At 44.8% G+C, this 25,401-nt stretch overlaps 3 protein-coding genes and 1 pseudogene across 8 annotated transcripts in view; 2 read left to right on the top strand and 2 right to left on the bottom strand.

The window, feature by feature from the left end:
• Positions 1 to 5: 5 nt before the first annotated feature.
• LOC118391890 (zinc finger translocation-associated protein-like) lies at positions 6 to 6,370 on the bottom strand. 2 transcript variants are annotated; one of them, XM_035783373.2, is made up of 5 exons: positions 5,910 to 6,370; positions 4,879 to 5,403; positions 4,182 to 4,520; positions 2,524 to 3,009; positions 6 to 2,384 (listed from the first exon to the last, which is right to left on the bottom strand). In XM_035783373.2, the coding sequence occupies exons 1-5, from the start codon at positions 6,043 to 6,045 to the stop codon at positions 1,915 to 1,917; spliced, it is 1,956 nt and encodes a 651-aa protein (XP_035639266.1). In that variant the 5' UTR covers positions 6,046 to 6,370; the 3' UTR covers positions 6 to 1,914. The 2 variants fall into 2 exon arrangements, with proteins under 2 accessions (XP_035639266.1, XP_035639265.1); XM_035783372.2 differs by having other exon boundaries at positions 6 to 2,387; positions 5,910 to 6,369.
• A 691-nt stretch (positions 6,371 to 7,061) lies between these two features.
• Positions 7,062 to 17,523, top strand: si:dkey-28a3.2 (uncharacterized). Of its 2 annotated transcripts, none has more exons than XM_035783368.2 (8): positions 7,062 to 7,230; positions 8,081 to 11,810; positions 13,110 to 14,048; positions 14,258 to 14,313; positions 14,412 to 14,473; positions 14,723 to 15,040; positions 15,148 to 15,253; positions 15,559 to 17,523. In XM_035783368.2, the coding sequence occupies exons 2-7, from the start codon at positions 8,304 to 8,306 to the stop codon at positions 15,243 to 15,245; spliced, it is 4,980 nt and encodes a 1,659-aa protein (XP_035639261.1). In that variant the 5' UTR covers positions 7,062 to 7,230; positions 8,081 to 8,303; the 3' UTR covers positions 15,246 to 15,253; positions 15,559 to 17,523. The 2 variants fall into 2 exon arrangements, with proteins under 2 accessions (XP_035639261.1, XP_035639259.1); XM_035783366.2 differs by having other exon boundaries at positions 15,512 to 17,523.
• Positions 17,524 to 19,694: 2,171 nt separating this feature from the next.
• Positions 19,695 to 22,103, bottom strand: LOC118392698 (evolutionarily conserved signaling intermediate in Toll pathway, mitochondrial-like; annotated as a pseudogene).
• Positions 22,104 to 22,400: 297 nt separating this feature from the next.
• LOC118391887 (echinoderm microtubule-associated protein-like 3) overlaps positions 22,401 to 25,401 on the top strand; it is a 56,562-nt gene continuing 53,561 nt past the window's right edge. For 2 of the 4 annotated variants that reach the window (XM_052459385.1, XM_052459384.1), the window contains exon 1: positions 22,407 to 22,603. In XM_052459385.1, the coding sequence (XP_052315345.1) occupies positions 22,579 to 22,603 (25 nt within the window). In that variant the 5' untranslated portion in view covers positions 22,407 to 22,578. Of the gene's footprint in view, positions 22,604 to 25,401 lie in introns of all 4 variants that reach the window. The other 2 variants (XM_052459387.1, XM_052459386.1) reach the window with 2 other exon arrangements.

The raw sequence follows: 25,401 nt of genomic DNA, 5'->3' as shown, positions 1-25,401 counted from the left end.
GACAATATTATTCAGATCCTTCTTTTTATTACAAGGCTCATTGAGGACAGAATGCATATCAACCTTTTGCCATGTACAGGTTGAATACAGGGCGGATACTCGAGAAACAAGAAATAGAGGGAAGACAATGAAATCAGTCCCTTAAAAAAAAGATAATTGCTTGTCCTCACCCAAGCTAACGAAGTACCACCAAAGGGTATTTTTAACGTGCCCCCTATACACACACTGACACAAACATACATGTAAATCATTGCAATAGACAAGGTGTATTCTTATTCAATCACTTTGCCATATTTAAGTCCTATTTTTGTACATTTAAGTGCTGAGTCACAAAGCTTCTTACAACCTGATTCCGTGGCCGCTCCAAGCTCAGATGGAATTATTTCACCTCTCCTTGCCCATCCCCTGTATGCCAAAATGCCCACTGCGTCAACTTGGGCTGTGTCTGAAAACATCTGTCAAATCCTTGCTTCCTCCATCCTTGTTTCCTCAACTCTCAAAGCACATTAGAGAAGATCGAAGGTCCCCCCTCCCCCTGGACCTGCAATGCGCTTTGAGAGGAATTGAGGAAACAAGTACAGAGAAAGCAAGGATTTGAAAGTCAGTAACGTTTTCACACAGCCGAAGTCAGCAACACAGGCAGCTTAGGTTAGAGGAAGTGATATTCAACACTGATGTCACTTCCTCTCCACATAACAACTGGACAAATGCTGCCATTTGGTTCTTTGAATGAGACAGTTAAGTCCATGGGTTGTAAACTGTTGTCATGGTAAGTGTAGTTTGTCGTTCACACTCTTTTGTTGCCTGTCGTTTGTTCCAGCTGTGCACTGGACAACTTTACTTTCACTGTTGTTGGAATCCGATAGGACCCTTTTTAACTACAGTTGACAGTTAAACAATTAAAATTAATGACAACCAATGTATGCGCTAATTTTGACAAGCTAACAAGCAAGCACAGATGGAAAAACAGACAATCCCTGAGTTGTTCTTTTTCCTGGTGGAGTGATATTTCAGAGGTCACTGAAATAAGGGCGAGTGAGGGGGTCATTTCAGAGGTGGTTAATTTGGTGATTTATTTCCTGATGCTGTTGCCATTTTTTTTTATTTTTATGTAGTTAATTGTTGTTCATTGTTGCATAAACCTTGTAATATGTGAGTTACTGAAATGGAAGCCTTGCATGTGAAATCTTCTATAAATAAAGCTAGAATGCTCTCATAAACTAAGTGCTTCAGCTGTAGAAGGCAATCCCTCCACAATCATGCATGACTTCAGAATTCCCATGCAAAATGACATTCACGTGACATCGTTTCATTTTATCAGTGAAGTAGAAAAAATGGCCGTAATTACAAACATTTTTTGTAAAAACCACGTGTAAAAGTGCTTGTAAAAGTAAATCATAATTCAAATATTCAACACTATTTACATAGATTTTTGTGTGTGCAGCTTTGTTTTGCTAATAAGATCATCAGAAATAGCTGTGGGCCATTGTAACAATAGTGCTGTGACACTGGAGAAGACATGGAAGATGAGATCTTCTAATTCAAGAATGAGATAAATCTCTGGAGGACGCCTATTTACCTCATTGTAAACAAGGAATTTCCTTTTTAAATAACGGGATGTAATTGAGTCACTAAAGATGGTCACATCTTTAAGTGTTGTTCATTGTCTTTAGCAATTCACCTCTAACACCCTCTCATTCAATCACCTGCACATCCAAATCTAGGTTTAGTACATTTTTGGGACAGGAAGTGCTATATTGTATGCTCGCTGAAACAATCACCAACTGTGTCAGTCGCTGCACAACTCATGACAGACCTCTACCAAGCCTTGTTTCTAACTTCCTGAGAAAGAGAGACTTGGAAAGGAAGGAAAGTGGGGTGGATAGAGAACAACCATGCCTGGCGCCCCTCGTCCTAGCGGACAAAGAGGCCGGCAGTCGTCTGTCCGAGTGCCGTGTGTCCGTGGTCTTGTGAGGAGAAACAGTCATCCGAGTGGACGAAGTGCAGGGCAGTCTGGTTGTAGCTGAGCAGGGCCTGCTGTCTCTCGTCGGGGCCATACACCAGAGAATGAGGGTGAACCTGTTGAATGTGTCTCTTGATGGTGCTGACTTTGAGAGTGGCTAACGTTGCCCCGCACACCATACAGATCAACCCGTGTCTCCGGCAGTCATAGTCCATCAGAAACTCCATCCTCCAGCGCACCTGGTAGTTCCGCCGCTGGTCCTTGCCCGGGTAGTGGCCGTGGCGCCCCGGAGTGGCAGGCATGGTGGTGACCCCCTCCTCCTTCTTTACGGCCTTGGTGGTGGCCATCTTGGTGGTCCGGTTGTTGTTGTTGTCGGCAATCTCTCTCGCCACAGGGAGAATGACAATGTCACTGGGGACTACTTCTGTCAGAGAGGGAGGAGGGAGGGGGGTCAGTCAGTAAGAGGGCAGAAACCAATTGGTGAATCACTTAATATTTCCTCTTTCTCTGAAAGTAGCTACAGTCTGTCTTTTACATTGGTTGGAACTTAGAATATTTACCTTCTTTCATCTGCACGGCAGGGTTGTCTTCCATGGGAGCCTCTTTGGTCCAGGCCTCGGCCATGGCATCCCTCTCCTCCCGGGCCAGGCTGGTGGTCTCAGGGTGGCATTCCTGGATGTGGCGGCGGAAGCTGCTCACCTTGGCCATGGGCAGGGCCTGGGAGCACACCATGCAGAAGGTGCCACGACCCTGGGGTCCGTAGGCCACCATGTAGTCCAGGCGCAGCCGCCAGGGGAAGCCCCCACGGAGACGCCTCTTCCTGGGTTGGTGGAGAGGGAGAGGGTGTATGGGAGAGGTCATCTCTGGAGCTCCACCAACGCCAACACCCACGTCCTGTATCTCGGATAACGCCTCATCGTTGTCCTCTGCATACGTGTCTGAGCCGATCTGAATGGTCTCCAGGTCTTCAGAGAAGTCCACCCCAGCATCTCTCTCGTCTTTGGTGTTGGGCTCAGATTTGATGAAGTCGTTTAGAGGGTCGGATTCTGATATGGAGGGATGGGGTGGGGTTGAGGAATGAGAGTTTAGTAAGGGATATAAACACTGAGAATACAAAACATTAAGAACACCTGCTCTTTCCATGACATTGACTGACCAGGTGAATCCAGGTGAAAGCTATGATCCCCTACTGATGTCACTTGTTAAATCCACTTCAATCAGTGTAGATAAAGGGAGGAGACAGGTTAAAGAATGATGTTTAAGCCTTGAGACAGTTGAGACATGGATTGTGTATGTGTGCCATTCAGAGGGTGAATGGGCAAGACAAAATATTTAGGTGGTTTTGAACAAGGTATGGTAGTAGGTGCCAGGTGCACCGGTTTGTGTCCAGAACTGCAACGTTGCTGGGTTTTTCATGCTCAACAGTTTCCTGTGTATCAATAATGCTCCACCGCCCAAAGGACATCCAGCTAATTTGACACAACTGTGGGAAGTATTGGAGTCAACATCGGCCAGCATCCCTGTGGAACACTTTCAACACCTTGTAGAGTCCCTGCCCCGATTAATTGAGGCTGTTCTGAGGGCAACTCAATATTTATTTTACCTTTATTTAAACTAGGCAAGTCAGTTAAGAACAAATTCTTATTTCCAATGACGGCCTAGGAACAGCAAGTTAACTGCCTTTTTCATGGGCAGGATGGCAGATTTTTACCTTGTCAGCTCGGGGATTCGATCTTGCAACTTTTCGGTTACAAGTCCAACTCTTTAACCACTAGGCTACCTGCCGCTCCATATGAGGAAGAGGTTCCTAATGTTTGGTATGCTCAGTGTATATTCAAGGATATAAATGGCTATTAATCAGCGTATCAATTGTTATCAGAACAAAAGCCATTTTAGATCAGTGCTGCAGAACAAATCTATGTAACTGGTTAACCTTTGTACACAGAGACATACAAATGTAACAAAAATAAAATCAGTCCTAGTCACTTCAAAACACACACATACAGAAGCTGATAAAACGTCCTAAAGCCACAGTGACTGAAATGAAAAGGCTGCAATGCTAGCTCACCATTAAAAACACATTTTATTCAAGCAACTATTAAAAGCTTGATGTTTCGGCCTTCATCAATGCCCTTAATCATAACAATGACAAAGAGGAAGCCACAGCTCCCTTCCCGGTCCTGTTACCACCCCCACGTCCTATCTCCCTCAGTCTCACCATGTGTCTGGGCCCAAGTCTGCAGGATGCAGTGCTTCTCCTCCGAGCTGTAGACCAGCGACTGGGGGTGGATGTCCAGCACGTGGCTCTTGATGTGGTCCAGGTGGAGCGAGGGCAGTGGGCGGCCACACACCATGCACACCAGCCTGCCCTCCTCCGCCTGGTACTCCATGAGGAACTCCTGTCGGAACCAGGCGTGGAGCGAGTCGTTCAGGTAGCGCTCCAGGGTCTTGGCAGAGGGCCCGGGGAGGTCTTCCTGCTGGAGGGGGACTGAGGGAGGGGGTGATGGGGTCGGAGACCGGGGCTGGAGTTTGGGGGACACCATACCACCAGGTTTTCCTATGAGAGGTAAAGTGGAGAGGGGATATGCAGTTTAAATGTTAAGGTAAATCAAAAAATATAGTTTGACATTCACATAAAAATGTAATACATAACCATCTGTAAAAAGACAATTCAGGTTAAGATCATTGGTACAAGAGCAGCCTTTTTTCTTACGACCACATAAAGCCACTGCACAATGACATCACCCTCTTACACGACTGTAAAAGTGGATCTTGGCCGTATGAGCATGACTGTACAACATAAACACTTAACAGACATGCTCATACTGCCACCAAGTACAAGATCCTGAAACTCTTATCATCAAACTAGGCCATGACATTTTATTCCATCCCAGTCTTCAGAAACCCCCACCCACCAGTGGAGTGGCGAGCACAGTCCAGCAGCTCCTCCTCCTGTCCCTGGGAGATGGCGGCCACCCCTCCGGCCGGACAGTACAGCCTCTGGCCCCCCTCCAGACTCAGGTGGCTCTCCCAGCCCGAGCGGATCACCTCCTTGTCGGCCGCGCTCCACAGCAGAGAGTCCGGGTGCTTCTGTCTAATATGCCTCTTGATGGTACTGAGTTTGAGCGTGGCCAGCGAGCTCCCACACACCATGCAGATCATGCCGTGGCGACGGGGGTCAAAGTCCATCAGGAACTCGCTGCGCCAGTACTCGTGGTAATAGCGCCGATGATCCCTGCCCGGGATGCGGCTGAGGCCGGGTCGGGAGGCGCATTGGACCTTCTCTTTGCATCCAGAGGGGCCCGGGATGGGAGAAAGGAGGAAGGGGGAGTCCGGACCCTCGGTGACACTCCAGTAGCTGGTGCCCGGGGACCAAAGGGGGGTCACCATCTCTTCCTCGTCATCATCGCCCACCTGGCCATTGGTCAGACCGTCCTTCTCTAGGAAAGAGAGAGTGTGTGAGAGAAAGAGTTAAGAGATTCACATGCAATAGCTATAGGTTGTTCCTGGTAATGAAGCAGTACATTTCAAAGCTCTATAACGTATAATTCTATTTATAGTTCTCAGATGGCTCTATCACATACCCCGACATTACCAGATATATGTATTCCGTTAGAAATAAGCAGACACAATAATTGGGGATCATAATAAAATCGTTAATCTGTGGAAAATATTCTATTTTCGCACGGAACCCCCGCCATCAGAAACCGGGCAGCGACTCCATTTAGATGAGTTAGCCGCCGCTAGTTTCCGCTGGGTGGCGACTGTGCATCACAGCAAGCAACCAGCATGGTATTTTGCCTTTGTTTATAGTGGAGCCACTGAGACAAGAGGGCCATGCTGCGAGATGGCATTGTCCGTCACACAGATTAACTGTGACAAAGGGTGGAGAGCAGACTAAGGGTCGAGTCTCCGTACTATCGAAACAAAACATTACAATCTTTACCTCCTGAACAGTGTCCCAAGTCACTTTGCTCTTGCGTCGCTTCCTCCTCTCCGCTTATTATTAATGAGAGAGAATCTGCCTGCTCAGCACACGGAAGGACCACAGGCTCGCTCTCCCCGGTCTCTATCTCTTCCATTACTCTGCAACGTTACACTATTTACTAATGTTTTCAATTCGCTTTGATAGACCAGGTAGGAACTGTATTTTTAGAGAATCGTCCAGCACGCGTTTTGCAAGCGATCTAGACCACGAACGGACACATCGCTTTTTGGGTGCCCCTCGTCCCCCCACGCACGCAACCTGGAGCAAAGTTAACTTTTCATATATCGCCACGATATTTGGTCGGTTTTATATCCTTCTTCGGGTGTGAGCCTCTCCTGTCCATGATGAGCTATAGCGGCCTCTTGTTTGTATTTTAAGGCTCTTTAGGGTGGGGAGCCGAGCTTGGGGCCCCTGGGGCTCCTTAAGGGGCTCCTGGGTAAATTTAAAGAGACAGTAGCGGCATTCACGCAGCGACACGCACACCCAGGGGCCAGATGTGTGTAGGTTAAGTTTTACTGCAAAATTAATTAGACAAACATGTAACACTTTACCATTGTTTTGTTTTCTTACTTAAAAGACAATGGGTGTCCATAGTCAGCCTACTTTTTCACTATTTATGAATAATTCTTCTGTACACTGACTTCTGCATAATCTCAGTAAACATCATTACAATGTATCTTGCGCTGTCATTACTTCGTGTCCATTATAGTGAACTATTGAGGTATTGAGAGAAATACTTCTATATTCCCATGTGCAAATATTTGCCAAAATGCTCAAATTGGCAACCATGGATAAATATAACACCGGTAGCAACATTGTCTATAATTTAAATATTTGGAAATGTTGCATCTGTCAAATGTTCTAGAACAGATATTAAATGACAAATTCTTTAATTGATTCTAATGTATTGATTGGTGCAGTTTTCCAACATGGTACGATTATATTACCAATAGTCTAGAATACAACTTTATTATAGGGTGGACATGTGTGGCATCTTGGAGACACGGTATATGGATAGAAACTGCTCAATTTCATTGACCATCTATAAACCAAATTTTGTCCCCTGTTATGGTAGTACGGCTTTAAGAGGCTTGCGTCTGTCCACGCGACGCAGTTTACACACAAGCAGCAAGGTCCCACATCCTGGTACTTTTCAACGTTGTCTAGGAAGGCATCGATAGAGAGAAAGGCTGGCTCGAGGGAAGTAGCTGCAGTGTCCTGACAATATATCTGTCCAAACGTTCACAAACTATCCCGGAAAGTTAGGTGTAACTACCAGGTAATGCAAATGCATGTTTTTTCACACCTTTTCAACCATCCTACTCTTTCACCGCTCGCTTGGATTTACGCTTTTCTATTCATTTAGACAAGGAACACACGCAGACAGACGCCAGTCCGTGTGGACAGGGGAGGAGGAAGAGATTGTCCATTGTACGCTGGTAGAGACATAAATATCACCAAATGTGTCACATTTTCCGGGGGGTTTTCGTTTGAATTTGTGGCTCTGTTTTAGCACTCGTCGGCACACTGCATTTGGTATTCGTATGAGAATAGATAAAGAATGAAAAATGGCACACGACAGACATAATTTGTGATAGACGGAGGACTTGGTTTAAAGAGACAGTGCCATTTGTTCTCTTCCTGGTTGTTGTGCATGCTCTTTGATGCTGGCTGTCAGAGAGCGAACACAGCCTGCATTTGGATGCGTTGCAGGATTCATATGCCAAAAAATATTAAATTTGTATAGCCTAAATTAGGAACCACAAATTATTTTATTAATTAGGCCTATATAAATCAGTTAAATAGGATGTGCACAAGTTATTTCTTGTTGACTTTAATCAAATAAAGGACGCATCTAAGCCAGCCAGAAATTGTGTTAATAAATGCCAATACTTGACAATGATATAAATATATAATTTACTCTTGAATATTTAGCTTTAATTTTGGGATGGACAAATGGGGTGCAACCATGTGGTTTGAAGAAGTATGTTTATAAATTTGGTTCTAAACTGGCAACAGTTAAAAACAACTTCAAGATGTGATACATGTCAGCAAACAATCACATTTCCCAACATCTATTAGATTAGTATATTTGTCTCGCTAAGCGTGTTGTTTATTCTAATTTTCAGGACCATCCGTTGTCTGTTAATGTCAAGATGTGGCTGGTGAGAGATGGGAGACGGACATAACAAGACCTATAGGATGTTACTCAATAGCATACGACAATGTGGGCTAAAGGCTGACAGCATCCATATCAGGTGAACATTGGACGAAGGAGAGTGGGATGAGTGAAGATTCTGCAGCCAGCACAGTTTGGTGAAGAGCACGAGAGGTGAGCAATCAGCAACTAGCATGCCAACCACCAAGGGAACTGGAGGGGCTGGCAGCCCACGGGGTCAGCGCTACCGTCCAGCCTCAGAGTTCGACGATGCCACACTCGCCCAAAAGAGAGAGTACTGGAAGACCAAGAAACGAGAGCAGAGGGCCAAGCTGTCAGAGGTCAAGAGGGAAAAAGATACAAACAGAGTGTGTAACTCCTTGGGCAGAAATGCAGTCCATAAGACCCTAACCTCTATGGTGTTGAATCCCAGTGCCTCTTGTTCAATGGCAGGGTCTGCCCCCACTTTGTTGAATAGCGATGGTTCCTACCAAACCAATGTCAGTGGTGCACCTGTAGTTTTATTAAAGGGAAAGGGTTCTGCTATCTCCTATCATCTGAACCATAGTGCTGAAGAAGAGGACCAAAACTCTTCCTCAGCAAACCAAAAGGAGAAATGGTTCCAGAGGATAAAACTTGACAAAGTCTTGCCTCCGTTCCCAACGTCCAGTGCAGGTCCAGGAGAAGGCGCGATGGTCTGCAAGATGGCGGTGAAAAGTTCCCCAACAGGGGGCACTGTGATCGGACCGGTTACCTCAGACAAACCCAACGGAGTGCTGCTCAACAGTGGCTCCTCCTTGCCTCTGGGAAGAGTGGCTGTGAGACCCTCAGGTTCTGCACCTCGCCAACCACAGGGCGGAATGACTGTTCTGAATGGCAGCTCTCCTGTAGTGTCAACACAGAAGCAACTGGCCACCCAGAGTGTATCAAGGCCTGATGCGTTAACTGAGACGCAAGTTACAGTGCGTGTTCAGCCTGGACCGCTAACTGCTAACATTACCTCAGGGTTGCCCATCGTGACCAATCAGCCTACCCCTGTCCTCATTCCCAAACCAGAGGGTAGGCCTATAGGGATGAAAGTAACACAACTAGGTGGGACAAAGCATGCCCCGGTCACAGCCCAAGAAGTTAGTTGTATCAACAACACATCAGCTACACTGGAGATTGAGGAGGACAAAGCCACCAAGCGCAGAGAGAATTGGCGCATCAAGAAGCGAGAACAGAGAGCGAAGCAGGCGGTTAGGTTAACGAAGACTAGAGAGAGAATCACGAACATGGAGATAACGTTGCAAAAAGCTGGAATGTTACCCAACGTGGTCATTGAACGTCCTCCATCTGCTTTGAGTGGACAGGGCCATAGGCAGTGTATTAATAGAGTCAGGGTCCCGTTCATCTCAGCCGGACGCCTGCTGAAGAACGCCAGAGCAGTGGCTAGCGTTGTAGTCAAAAGGGAGTCTGAGGATTCAGTCCTGGCTAAGCTAACTGCAGTCAACGCTAATCAACAGACTGTTCAGGTAAAAGTAGAGAATCCGCAGGACGCTGAACCAACAATGCAGACTGGCATGGCATCGGATGTCATTGGTTTTAAACTAGAAGGGGAACCAAGCAGAAGGCTCCTTGGTCCAGGGCAGTTTATCAACACTAGCCAAGGTATGGTCCGTTGTAGGACTCCGAGACAGAGGTTCATTGACGCCCAAAGGAATTTCCTGGGTCAGAGAAACATGAGAAAGTCCCCCTGTCATGCTACAGCCTTCAAAACCTGCAACGCACTCCGAGAGGACCCAACGGAGACACCCGAGCAGAGGGTGGCCCGGAAGCGGGAATACTGGCGTGTCAAGAAGCGGGAACAGCGAGCTAAGCTGTCAGTGGAAGTCCGCGCTAAGATGAAGGAGAAGGATGCTCTGATGCGAAGAGTCAACCGGTACCAGAGCATATTGGAGGATATGAGGAAGGCGAGAGCGGCGGGCTGCAACACACTGCCACAACCAACAGGAAATGGGCCTACCCACACCAGCGCCTCAGAGACCATTGGAGGGTTCATCAAGGAGGACGGTACATTGACCAATACCATTCCCCAAATGTATCTCATTACAGAAGCAAAAGAGACAGGGGATGAAATTGGTGTCATTGGTGGAATGCCTGTTAATAATTCATTTACCAACCCTAACATACACCGCCAACACCAACTGCTTCCCAAACCCACTGGTGATGCATCTAGTAATGTGGTACATCAAATACGGGTCAACCCACCACCTCTAATCCGTCCTGCTCAAGTTAATGTCTCCTGTCCTCCCATCGGCCTGTCAATCAGAAAGCCTCCCAAGTTAGTTTCAGGCAGCCCCCCGAAAAACCTCCCTAATCCACACACAGTCGTCCAGCCCCAGAGTCGTATCACCCTCACACACCCTCAAAACATTCAAAACACCTTTCCTGGTTTGCCTACAGCGATACCGAAGCCGGCTAGCTGGGTCATGCAGATGGCTGTCAAAGCTTCTACAGCATCAGCAGCGCTCAACTTGGACCCAAAGCTGACAGAGGAGGAAAAGATGGCTAAGAAGAGAGAGTACTGGAGGGTAAAGAAACGAGAGCAGAGGGCGGCCCGCGCCAACCGCCTAAGGCAAGGAGTTCAAGCTAGGGGAAAGACTGCCTCGCACAAGAGGCGGAACCAAAGGTTAGCACGATTAGCTGTCGCCATTCCCAATGTCAACAACACACTGACTATCAAGCCTCTCTCAAACACCAGTGTGTCCACGTCTCCACAGCGAGACCAAATCAAACAAGAGAGAGGATCAACCTCAACAGTCGCTCCATGTCCTCTACTGGAACAACCCCTCTGTGTTGATATCAAACCATCCCGGTGTTCACCGCCACCACAGACCGAGCCACCAGACCCAGCCTTGAGTGCTGACAGCCAGGCCACCACTCTCTTGGTGGTGGCTTCTATGAAGAAGCTGCTGGAGGAATCGCTTAGCACTGTGGCTGACTGGAAAACAGAACAGCCAGGCTGTATTACAGAACAGCTGCCTTGTAAAAGTGATCCTCAGACATGTTCCTACAAGGATGCTTCCGTCCAGATGGAGGTCAAGCCAAATCTACCTCTGCTCACCCTGGAAGATGAGAAGGTCTCCCTATCTGGTGACCTATCGTTGGAGGTCAAAGGATGGCAGGTGGACGCTGACGCCCTGCCATCCTGCCAGGTAACCATTTGTCCATTGAGTCCTCATCCTAAGGACTCTCCCCTGTCAAGTCCTTGCACTGAAAGTCTGTCTTTCCCAGCTCCCCCTCCCTCTGAACCCCCCTCTCACACTCTCGGTCCCACACGGCACACGGCAGCTTTCAGCGGACCGCCTCTCCCTCGTAGAGCCCAGAGGCTGCGTGCCAAAAAAGCAGGACACCACCACTGCTGCTCCCCAGAACCCCCGAAGCTACACCATCAGCCTCAACAACAACAACAACCACCTCATCAACAACATGAAAATCAACATCAACAACAACCACCTTATCAACAACCTCAAAATCAACTACAACTTCAGCAACATCAGCACGCCCAGGCGGTGACAGGCCAGAATGTGACTCTGGAGAAGAAGAGGGAGTACTGGAGGATGATGAAGAGGCAGCAGAGAGCTAGGACGGTCAGGCAGGGAGGAGGGGGGCTGAGACGGGGGGACTACGGCAGACGACTGGCCCTCAAAGCAGCACAGGTGGGTGGATGTCATTTGTAATCTTGATATTACATTTCATCACTGCAGATTTTGTCATTCACAATGGTAGCCCTATACCTATCATTTCAATAAAATTTGAGGCAGAAGTATGTTTTGGGGTTATGTCAATTGGAGTGTGGAACTGTTGTAGTTTGCAAAGCATTGTAGGTGCTTACAGATTGTCTTCTGGTCAGGCCCACTGTCAAGTCCAACTGAAATACCATGAACCTATACTGAACAAAAATATAAATGCAACAATTTCATAGATTTTACTGAGTAAAATTCTTTATGCCCTTATCTATGGATTTCACATCACTGTGTATACAGATACGCATCTGTTGGTCACAGACAACCTTTAAATAAAAAGTAGGGGCGTGGATCAGAAATCCAGTCAGTATCTGGTGTGACCACCATTCGCCTCAAGCAGCGCAACATCGCCTTTGCATAGAATTGATCAGGCTGCTGAATGTTGTACCACTCTTCAATGGCTGTGCAAAGTTGCTGGATATTGGCGGGAACTGGAACACGGTGTTATACACATTGATCCAGAGCATCCCACACATGATCAATGGGTGACATGTCTGGTGAGTGTGCATGCCATGGAAGAACCGGGACATTTTTAGCTTCCAGGAATTTTGTACAGATCCTTGCAACATGGTGCCGTGCATTATCATGCTGAAACACGAGGTGATGGCGGGATGAATGGCACAACAATGGGCCTCCAAGATCTTGTCAAGGTATCTCTGGGCATTCAAATTGCCAACAATAAAATGTAATTGTATTCGTTGTCTGTAGCTTATGCCTGCCCATACCAAAACCTCACGCCACTCTGTTCACAACGTTGACATCAGCACACCGCTCATCCACACGACGTCATTCAGTTTAGATTGGCCTTTTACTGCCCCCAGTACAAGGTGCACCTGTGTAATGGTCATGGTGTTTCATCAGCTTCTTAATATGCCACACCTGTCAGGTGGATGGATTATCTTGGCAAGGATACATGTTAACTAACAGGGCTGTAAACAATTTTGTGCACAAAATTTGAGAAAAGCTTTTTGTGTGTACGAAACATTTCTGGGATCTTTTATTTCAGCTCATGAAACATGGGACCAACACTTTTACATGCTGCGTTTATATTTTTGTTCAGTCTAATTGAGGAAGAGGGGGATATATATTCTGAGAACTGGACTAACCTAAACAAGTACATTTTTGTAAAGATCAACAAATAGATAGTTATAAATGATTCTGTATATTTTGATATAAAACTAATGTAAACGTATTCATTGATTTGTGTTTCAGGTTTCGAATATCATTGTGAAGACACACACACAGAGACCAGTGCAGAGAAGCGGAAGTTTCGGTCTACACACAGCACCATTGCTCAAACTGCAGTCCTCCCCACTTCTCCAGCCTATATCTCCCCAGCCTATTTCTCCCCAGCCTATATCTCCCCCTACTTCTGGACCCAAGGCTAGCCTCAGCATGGTCACCAACATCCCAACACTTCTGGTTGGAGACCCCACCACCTCCAACATGGGACAGACATATGATGCAACACAGCTCAACCCTCCTGTCAACTGTACCAGTATCTCCAATTTACCCATTGGTGACACAGGGTCCCCACAGACATCTCATAGCTTCAGTTCCGTGTCCCTCCCTTTTGGAGGTGGTGTCACTGTCCCCGCATTGAGTGAGGGGAAAAAAGACGGGCTGCTATTGGTGGAGAACCAACAGGAAGCGGCCCCAGGATCGAGGGCCGACTCGCCCCGCGTTCTAAAATGGAGACTGCGAGTGCAGGAAACCTCAGACACCGATACCTCACCCATCGCTACTCTCACACCTCCTCCCAACCCTTTGACGAGCATAAAACTCTTACCCATTCAGTCTCCCAGTCAAACATCCTCTTTCACCCCAACACAGACTCCTTTCAAATATCAAGGTGCTCAGATTTCTCAAAGTGGGAATGTACAAAATGTACGATTGCCGACATTGCAGGGGCCCACCAAAAGCCCTATCTACATAAGCCCAATGGGTCCGCCCAAGCCAGTGCCGGGGGAGTCGGAAGAGGAGACTCTGAGGAAGAAGAGGGAGTACTGGAGGGTGAGGAAGAAGGAGCAGAGAGCCAGGAAAGCAATGAGAGATGGGGAGATGACAGAGAAGAGGCCCTCGGTCAACTGGCAGCCCATCATCCCTAACACTCATCATCCTCAACAGCTGCTTGAGGAGATGGAGACACAGGTAAACATTTTCAATGGTCAACATTTCAAAGAAAAGGCCATAGTCAGAATTGTATGTTTAACCATTGACTGAACCGTAACTTTGCTTAAATCATCATGCATTGATACCAAGGGATGAGGATTCAGCCTTCGGTAACTTTCATTCCTCTTGGTCAGTTCAATTTTTTTAGGGCTGAATGTAACTCTTTTTGTTTTTTTTCTCAACCAAAGGAACAGGATCCTGACCGGAGGTTCAACACCTCCGAGGACTCTGAACTACTTCTGAGGTGAGAGACAAGTTTTCAGACTTCTCTCTGTTTCTGTTACCTCAATGTGTGTGTTGGTAGTAATCATAACTGTAATCATAACTCCTTTTTTTCCATAGTACTTCCACAGAGACAGACATGGGCTACTTTCCTGACTTTGGCCAAACTGAACCTTTAGAAGGTAATACATTTGATACTTCTAGGTCTTTTAATCCTAAATCTAGCTATAGCTATGGGCCTTTCTTAGAGTAACCTTGTTGCCTTAGTAGAAAATGTGGCAAACTAGCCCAAATATTTATGCAAATATGTTGGACCCCTGGCTAGTAGAAAGTCGTCATGGACTAGTAGAAATTGCAGTCTACTCGCCTGACTGACCAGTTCCCAAAATCCAAAAGTTCCATGTCTCACAATACCACTATCTTTCCTATAGACGAATCAGAGCTCCTTTTCCTACACGACGATCTTGGCGACAACTATGACGGCGCCATCTCGGATGTTGTATGGAGGAATCGCTACCTCATGGACTACGACCCGCTGAACCAGCTGCTGGTGTGCATGGTGTGCGGGGAGCTCCAGTACTCCCACAGCCTGGAGGGGGTGAGGGCCCACATCGACGAGGCCCACCCAGATACCCTGAGCCTGGAGTCCCCGGAGCACCTTCGCATCCTGGAGGCCTGGGACGAGCAGGTGTCCAGGAGAGAACGCTTCTTCACCAGCCAGCTGCAGCAGCACAGTGGGACGATGGGAGGTAATTAGGCTGTATTATATTAGAGGGCCCAGAGTTCTTCCTGTTCCTGGCGATGGGGAAATTTGGTATTGAGTATTTCTGTTATATCCAAGCACATTTTGTTTCAGGGGACAGTGCCAACCTCCCAGCAGAAGTAATGGTTGATACAGAGGACTCGTCATACCCGACGAACAGCAAAAGCTCCAGAACGATTAAAAGACTCTGAGGGCTAAGGTGAGCATTTGAGCCTTCATAACTGTACAGACACCATCCATGTCTGTATATCATAATGTTGACCGTAGCTCTCTGTATACCAAGGGGTGTATTCTTGTCTGTCTGTAGGAACACGTTTTCACGACACATTGTTTACGTCCTACCTACTTGTCCTAATTTGCAGAAGCACAAATAGCTAAATTCCAGACAGCATAAAACAATAGAGGAAGTGAAAACATTTCTGCTGTTTTCTTTTGTGTATTATCTTTTCCGGAGCAGTTCCCCTACAAAGGATGAACTAAACTTGGAACTGTATATCTGTATAGGGACATGGAACGACAAGAGGCAAGCTTTACCTCATGAACTTTGGGATAGACCCACACATCTACACACACCCACGAATGTATCTTCTTGCTGGGTTTTTTCCCCCCTTTTTTCCCCACAATTTTGTCGTATCCAATTGGTAGTTACAATCTGTGCCATCGCTGCAACTCCTGTTCGGACTCGGGCGTGGCGAAGGTCGAGAGCCGTGCGTCCCCCTGAAACACAACACAACCCAACCAAGCCACACCGCTTCTTTGACACAATGCCCGCTTAACCCGGAAGCCAGTTGCACCAATGTGTCGGAGGAAACACCTGGCGACTGTGTCAGCGTGAACTGTGCCCGGCACACCACAGAAGTCGCTAGTGCGTGATGGGACAAGGACATCCCTGCCGGCCAAACCCTCCACTAACCCGGACGACACTGGGCCAATTGTGCGCTGCCCCATGGGTCTCCCGGTTGCGGCAGGCCGCGACAGAGCCTGGACTCGAACCCAGAATCTCTAGACCACTGCGCCACTCGGGAGGCCTTCTTGATGTTTTTGATAGCGCCATTTTGTAGCGATAATCATTCACTACTACACCATGTCTCCTGTGCCCTAAACCAAAATAATATATCAATGAGAGATGTCACTGGGCTCTATAATGTCGTTGTGCTGTATAACATACTAAAGCACAGTCAGGGCTCTCCCTCAATCCACAGCACTGGGTTAACTTAACCTCCCTATTATGTGTCCATTACAAACAGGTCAGTGATGTTCTTCAATCTGAATGAATGTGTCCTTACTCCTCAATGTACCAGGATCTATATGATCCAGGTTTTTAAGGGTAAATAGCAGACCTGTGAATTTGACTTAGAGACCATGCGTCTATTGAAATGGTCTACAGGTGATCAATTGTTCAATGATTGATATTCGTCTGTACATACAGTACATTTTATAATTTTACTTAATGATATGTTTATTTAATATTTCTCACATACTATCAGTTTTGTATAAAGTTTTGTACTGTATTAACAAGTTGTTATTCAGGTCCAAGACCATCAGTTTTATTTCTTCCCTTTTCACAAGGGACATCCTTGCATGAGGGTATTCTAAATATGTCCTAAAAAGTACTGGTATAATTATTTTTCTTGCAGCATACTGTATCTACAAGACTGACTCTTCGAAATACTTATTTGACACACAAAACAACATTGTTTTCATAAATCGTTGTTCTGGAATATATCAAAATGTTCTTCCTTTTAATAAATGTCAACCTTGTTTCTGTAATGCTGATTTGACAAATGTATTTCTGCACTGTAAATACAACACACAATCGTTATGTTTAAAGGGGTGCTGAAATGTCAAAACCCTTTTAATGTATTTGATTGCCGATCACGTAATTGTTGCTCACGTTTTGTTTCTGATCTGATTCATATTTCCTTGCCTATTTATACGGTATACATTATTTTTAATGCCTTTTATTTAGTCTGAACAATCAGTCAGTGGCACAGATAGATTATTACATTTTTTATTTAATTGTATCCCTGATTTAACAATCAATTATCAGCATATGTATTTATCACTTTTTAAACATACAAAAAAATATGTAAGATCCATTGGCCTGCTGCTTGGATGTTTCTATACTTCCTATATGTAACAGAAAATGTGTGGAATGGACTTCCAGTTGTGTTGTTTTTGGTTCACCAATATACTGACAATTAACGTCCTATAGAGCACGAAGCTTTGGAAGTCAGTCTTCTGTGGTCTTAACAGACTGAAAATGCATTGAAAACAGATTGTACTGTGATAAACTTCTTGTTGTACAGCTGTAAGCAAACTGTAAATGTACAGGGACACTGACCATGCTGTATGATGACACCTGATGAGAATGTACCTCTTTGAATTGGTTCCTACCTTGTCTGTTTTAAAAGGGAATGTTCAAATGCCTTTTCGGTACTAATAAACCCTTTTTTCTATCTTTTAAAAGTGGTTCTGATTTATTGCTAGCTGGCACTATCAAGGAGGGTGTATGAGACCATAACTGTATCCCCATCGTCAACAATACTTAAAGATAAGTCAACAATGTGCATCACCAATTCACTTAAACTGTCCAAATGTTTTGAAAAGGTGATGTATATTTACCATGAACGCAACTGACTGAGTTAACGTCAATGCACACTAGTTTCAACACTGTGATTTAGGTTGTCACCCTTCACTCAGGTACAAAGTTCCAAATATAATGAAAACAGTAGGGTACGCATAAGAGATTATGTACATCAGTTGTATATTTTTCCTGATTTGAGGCTTTCTTGAATCTTGACACGGTGCTAATTAAAAATAAGCGCAAGAGCCTTGTCAAAGACATTTACGACAACATTAAATTAGTTTAGAGGGCGTTGGGTTAAATAAGTACCTAAGCTTTGTTTCTTGAAACCTACAAGTTGACAATAGGTGGGTACAGTATACTAAGGTATTAAATCCACTGATTTAATGAAATCCTATCACCAGATTTTTATGAGGGCCAAGAGTGACCTGACAAGGAAGAGTTAGTTATGATAAAGGCTCTCTCTCCAGCTAATACTCTCTGGTAGAGGAATGGGCTCTGTCACAGTCCTGTAGCTGTTAACTGCTTCCCTCTCATACGCTACGGCGATGTTCCTCCTCCACAACAATGTAGGGGTCTGTCTCTTCCTCTTGGATATATAAGATCCTGACTAGTCTCCTCGCTGCCAAAAGACATCCCCACAGCATGACGCTGCCTCCACCATGCTTCACCTTAGGAATGGTGCAAGGTTTTCCTCCAGACATGACACTTGGCATTCAGGCCAAAGAGTTCAATCTTGGTTTCATCAGACCAGAGAATCTTGTTTCTCATGGTCTGAGAGTCTAGGGGCCTTTTGGCACCTGGAACGCATTTCAATTAATAGGTTTGCCTTGTTAAAAGTTAATTTGTGACATTTATTTTCCTTCTTAATGCATTTGAGCCAATCAGTTGTGTTGTGACAAGGTAGGGATGGTATACAGAAGATAGCCTTTTTTGGTAGAAGACCAAGTCCATATTACGTCAAGAACAGCTCAAATAAGTGAAATGACAGTCTATCATTACTTGAAGACATGAAGGTCAGTCAATCCGGAAACGTTTAAAGTTTCTTCCCCTGCAGTTGCAAAAACCATCAGCCGCTATGATGAAACTGTCACTCATGAGGACCGCCACAGGAAAGGAAGACCCAGAGTTACCTCTGCTCTAGAGGATAACTTCATCAGAGTTAACTGCAGCCCAAATAAATGCTTCACAGAGTTCAATTAACAGACATCTCAACATCAACTGTTCAGAGGAGACTGCGTGAATCAGGCCTTCATGGTCGAATTGCTGCAAAGAAACCACTGCTAAAGGACACCAATGAAAATAAGACTTGCTTGGGCCAAGAAACACGAGCAATGGACATTAGACTGGTGGAAATCTGTCCTTTGGGCCAATGAGTCTAATGAATTTTAGATGTTTGGTTTCAACCGCCATGTCTTTGTGAGACGCAGAGTTGGTGAACAGATGATCTCTGCATGTGTGGTTCCCACCGTGAAGCATAGAGGAGGTGTGATGGTGTGGTTGTGCTTTGCTGGTGACACTGTCAGTGATTTATTTAGAATTCATGGCACACTTAACTAGCATGGCTACCACAGCATTCTGCAACAATACACCATCCCATCTGGTTTGAGCTTAGTGGAACTATCATTTGTTTTTCAATAGGACAATGAAACAACACACCTCCAGGTTGTGTAAGGGCTATTTGATTAAGGAGAGTGATGGATTGCTGCATCAGATGACCTGGCCTCCACAATCACCCGACATCAACCCAATTGAAATGGTTTGGGATGAGTTGGACCGCAGAGTGAAGGAAAAGCAGCCAACAAGTGCTCAGCATCTATGGGAACTCCTTCAAGACTGTTGGAAAAGCATTCCAGGTGAAGCTGGTTGAGAGAATGCCAAGAGTGTGCAAAGCTGTCATCAAGGGTGGCTACTTTGAAGAACCTCAAATATAAAATATATTTTGATTTGTTTAACACTTTTTTTGTTACTACATGATTCCATGTGTTATTTTATAGTGTTGACGTCTTCACTATTATTCTAAAATGTAGAAAATATGAAAAATAGAGAAAACCCTGGAATGAGTAGGTGTGTCCAAGCTTTTGACTGGTAACAACATTGAGAACCGTATGTTTGCTGTGCATCATCTGGAGTTGCACCTAGCCAATGATAACTGATAAATGAAATATAGGTTGTTAGCGATGCGGTTGAGGCTGAGGCTGGCCAAGTCAACAAGGTCCCCTGGGAGCTGCAGGGGGACGGGGAAGGGGTTGGCGTGCTTGAACTTGGGGAACCATCAGAAGATACGCTGGTACTTCCTCATAGGGTGAATCTTGTCCCTGAAGATCTGGACCTTAAGTTTGGACATTTGACATGATACCTGATTATACAGAACATGCTACCTGATTATACAGAACATGATACCTGATTATACAGAACATGATACCTGATTATACAGAACATGAATGAATGACAAAACAAGGGTCTGACAATGAAATATCTCACTTCATATTTTAATGGTTTGAGAGCCACTGTTCTGAAAACAGTGGGCCAAATGGCGCTCTCTCTCTCTCTCTCTCACACGCACACACCAGTGTTACCCCTATATTAATTTAGCAGGGGCAGGCAACCGCTGCTAAATTGTTGCCGCCACGAAATATAATAAAAAAAAAAAAACAATACAAATGTGGGGTTTGGTAAAATGTCAGTATAAATATAAACGACAGAACCGGATGTAAAGTATGTAGAAAAGATAACGGACCTATATTTATTTTTTAAATAAGATAATCTTTGACAACTAACAAGCACCACTAAAAACTAGAGTCAGAGAGAATCTAAAATTCCAAAAGTGTCATGGCATGGGGCCCCCATTGATTTAGTTACATTTGAGTCACTCCAATAGCATAAGCTATGGCAAAATGTGTATTATTGCAGGAAATTAGCTTTGAAATAGCAAAACTGTGCCTGTGGCCAAGAGGGTCATTAAAATATCTGGTCAGAGACCACGCAATTGGCCACGCCCCTACGTTAACTTTGCCACCACTAGTTCGCCATCTGTTCCAGCAGGTGCACCCCGCACTCCTGCTGTCGGGGATAGTGTTTGAACATGCACTGGATAAAGTTCCTGGGCACAAACACCTCCTTGGGGAAAACATCCAACAGCTTGTTGTAAACTGTAAGGTCCCGTTCCACACCGAACTCTGGCACCTTCTTCAAAGCTGCGTAAATGAACTCTACGTGACCTCGACGCCATATTCCCCTCTTACTGAAGACATCCACCACTCCGTTGAAGGTGGCTTTGGTCTTGGCCTTCCTGGCCACCCTCTCAAACAGGTCATCATGAGTTATCAGTGATCTGTCATTTATTCTATCCTCGTCCTCTTAGGTCTGTGGGTACGAGCTGGCTCTTATAACATCCAGGGCTGTCATGGAAACACCTCAGTGCCTGTTGAGGACGAGGAAATGCATTGACGAGGAGGTACAAGCAGTCAACATAGTTCAACAAAATGCATGAAAGGGTAACTTGATACACCGTAGTGCAGGGCTCTCCAACCTTGTTCCTGGAGAGCTACTATCCTGTAGGTTTTCATTCCAACCCTAATCTGGTGCATTTGTTTCTAATAATGAATTGGTTTATAAGGATGAATCAGGTTAGTTACAACTGGGGTTCACCTGGAACATGGATGGAGAGCCCTGCCGTAGTGCTCCTAACCCTACGATTGAGGTTAACGATCACCCACCGCTATCCACTCAAATTTAACTACCATGTCGATGTGATTGGGGAAATTCCTATGGATTTAGGGTGTGACATACCTGGCCACAGGTGTTGTGTAGTGTAATTAGGGAAAATGCTGTGGCTGTCTGACACAGGGTGGCATGTTGGACAGCTGCTCTGACAGAGGGGGCCAGGAACCACACACTCTGGACCCGTAGTAGACAGCAGGCACAGTTCATGGTTCATGCATCATGTGGCTCCTACAAAAGAGAAGAGTGAAGCTGACATGATTAACAAGATAAGCAGATGGGACAAATAGTACAGTGACACTATGAATCTGCACTAATATGAATATATTGTGACAGCTTGCAAAACATATGTTCAGATCAATCTCTGTGGTTTTGATGGGAGCATGACACAACAGACATAAACACAGGACAACATACTGTATATTTTACGTAGCTATAAGTAGCCATTCAATTTATAACTATGTCACATAATATGTGACAATTCAATTTGAGTGGCCTTAGAAGCTCGTAAATTATACGTTGGGGTTAAAAGTGGGGTGAGATTCTCCATCGTATCACGTCTCCTTCAGACATGTCACTCCATGTCGTACCCCCGGATGCATTTCCTGGTTCAAGCGGGTTTTTGTTCCCCCATCATTACAAAAACAAAGACGCCGAGCTTTAGTTCCGCCATCGTGTCGTTGAAGATAAGTACAAAAACACGCCACCAGGTGGCAGGAAATCTCTGTGAATTAAAAATATCAGTTGAACAGAACTTTTTGGATGACAGGAGGTGTAACTCAAAAAGTAGTTCTACAGCGTTTCAGTAAGAAGCATATTATTATTATATACACACATAGCCATCGCAAAACAGGGGGATAGTTATACCATACTTGTCCCCACGAGCATCATTTGGGAAATTCTGGTGCGGAGTGTATGTGAATCTATTGGGCGATTGTGCACTTGTCCCCCCCCTCCCAATGTTCAGCTCATTTCCTGGATTTGTGTAAAGTATTTGAGTGCATTCTTTTTTTGGGGGGGGAGACACACACAATCCTCTCTAGCAACTGCGCACGTTGCCATGCGTGTCTCCTCTCTTTTCTAAAGAAACAACTTCAGCGCGAGCTCCTGAGTGTGACTTTGACACGCTCCGGGTACGAGCAGCAGCATGGAAAATACACCCCAAAACAAACTCCACTCTTAGAAGACAGTAAATAACTTCTGGGCGATCAGTCATGGATGGTTCTACGAATAGCCTAGGTAAGTAAAGCATCTAAAATCGTATTTGTATTTAACCATTTCAGACTTTGAGTTACTTCTTTCTGTATGTCAACCACACAGTTACTTATGTGGGCGTATCAGTCTGCAAATTACAAAGCAGCATGTGTAGTTTGTGCGAAACATGCAATTGAAAAACTGAAAACACACCTTTGCAATTGTATAAAGGAGTAATCGCAATTTGATGATAACCTAGGGCCAATGATGTTATGTGCTTTCAGTTTGTAAGGATTTTGCTATGTTCTTGTTCACTCTTTTAAATCATGAAAATTCACGTTGTTGTATCCTATAGGTAGGTCTGAAACAAAGTGATTTATATAGGGTGTGCATATGGAGTTTTGGTGAATGGCAGACGTGGGAACAGAATGATATCTAGAATGTTCTCTCCCAATTGGGTAGGATGCTAGATTACTTTTTGCCAGGTTAGTTCCTTAGTTTGTGGTCTCTTGACTGTTTCTATGGCAAGGCAACCCCATTAGCTACACCAATAAAGAGGGATGCATTCAAATGGCTTGATTTGAATTTGAATAGTGATGTATCACTATCACTATAAGCTCCTTGATCACGCTGAAACAACAGTCATATTCAAAGCTCTAGGGCGACAGTCCTATGTGGAAGTTAGTTCAGTGCATTGAGCAACAGGCTAGACACAATTTAATCTGTCCGTAGTTATGGATGTATTTAAAGCCCTGTCAGAGTTCTACAGTCACTGTAGTTGTTGGAACACCATCTGCACTTGAGAAACTTCAAAGGTTCCTAGATCAAGCAATAGAGAGGAACTATAACTATAAACAGCATATTGACATGATGGGTGTTCAAGATGTGACGCATGAACTAATTTGGGGGTACCTACCAATCTTTCACCCAGACATCTTTGGGCATGGTTTTAAATGGAAATTACAGTTATTCAGTTTGTGGCTGTTATTAATTGTCCCCCCCCATGTTGCAGTAGCATTGGTTATGCTGCTACTGCCGACACACACACAGGGGAACAGTCAATGTTTGAGAGCAGAAAAACTGATGTATCATAGTATTTGGGTATTTTATTAGGGTCCCCATCAGCTGGTTTCGAAAGCAGTAGCTACTTTTCCTGGGGTCCACATAATACATGTAACATGACACAATACAGAACATTAATAGACAAAAACAGATCAAGGACATAACTACATAAATGTAAAAATGGCACACACAGCCTACATATCAACACATTCACACACTATATCTAGGTCAAATAAGGTAGAAGCGTTGTGTCCCGTGAGGGGTTGATATATCTGTTTTTTGAAACCAGGTTTGCTGTTCATTTGAGCAATATGAGATGGAAGGGAGTTCCATACACTAATGGCTCTATAATACTGAACGTGTTCTTGAATTTGGAGACTGTGAAAAGACCCCTGGTGGCATGTCTGGTGGGGTAAGTGTGTGTGTGTGTCAGAGCCGTGTGTAAATTGACTGCAAACAATTTGGAATGTTCAATACATTAATGTTTCTAATAAAAATAAGTGATGCAGTCAGTCTCTCCTCAACTCTTAGCCAAGAGAGACTTGCATGCATAGTATTTATATCAGCCCTCTGATTACAATGTAGAGCAAGACGTGCCGCTCTGTTTTGGGCCAGCTATCGCTTAACTAGGTCTTTCTTTGCAGCACTTAACCACATGACTGGACAATAATCAAGATAAGATATAACTAGAGCCTGCAGGACTTGCTTTTTTTAATGTGTGGTGTCAAAAAAGCAGAGCATCTCTTTTATTATGGAAAGACCTCTCCCCATTTTTACAACCATTGAATCTATATGTTTTGGTCCATGACATTTACAATCTAAGGTAACAGCAAGTCATTTAGTCTCCTCAACTTGTTCAACAGCCGCACCATTCATTACCAGATCCAGCTGAGGTCAAGAGCTTAGGAACTGATTTGTACCAAATACAATGCTCTTAGTTTTAGAGACGTTCAGGACCAGTTTATTAATACCACCCATTCCGAAACAGACTGCATCTATTTGTTTAGGGTTTCAGTGACTTCATTAGCGGTGGTTGTTGATACGAATATGGCTGAATCATCAGCATACATGGACACAAAGGCTTTGTTTAATGCCAGGGGCAGGTCATTGGTAAAAATAGAAAAGAGTAGAGGGCCTAGAGAGCTGCCCTGCGGTACACCACACCCTACATGTTTGAAATTATAGAGACTTCCATGAAAGAAAATCCTTTGTGTTATATTAGATATATAGCTCTGGATCCAGGTTGAAAAGCCATAAATCATTATGTTATGACCATTATTGACCATTATTATGGTCAATAATATCCAAGGCTGTACTGAAATCTAACAGTAGAGCTCCCACAATCTTCTATTATCAATTTCTTTCAACCAATCAACAGTCATTTGTGTCAGTGCAGTATATGTTGAGTAAATTGTGACTGACTGATCTACAAATAATATTGAGTAGTTAGTTAGTTATGATTTGTAGATCAATCAGTCTCGACTCACCTTTTAAAGTCGGCTGCAATATCTAACGGGCCCAATATCACATGGAGAGGCAGACGCCGGTTTGCAACTGTGGGTAATGCCTGTCTGTCAGTATGTTTTAGAGGTCGACCGATTATTCGCATGGCTGATTTAATTAGGGCCGATTCAAGTTTTCATAACAATCGGTAATCAGCATTTTTGGACGCCGATTATGGCTGATTACATTGCAATCCACGAGGAGAATGCGTGGCAGTCTGACCACCTGTTTTGCGAGTGCAGCAAGGAGCCAAGGTAAGGTGCTAGCTAGCATTGATT

Source organism: Oncorhynchus keta, chromosome 13, assembly GCF_023373465.1.
Source record: "Oncorhynchus keta strain PuntledgeMale-10-30-2019 chromosome 13, Oket_V2, whole genome shotgun sequence".
In the NCBI taxonomy this organism is placed as follows: domain Eukaryota; kingdom Metazoa; phylum Chordata; class Actinopteri; order Salmoniformes; family Salmonidae; genus Oncorhynchus; species Oncorhynchus keta.
The sequence above is the reverse complement of the archived record's forward strand: the minus strand, read 5'-3'. Positions and strand labels throughout refer to the sequence as shown.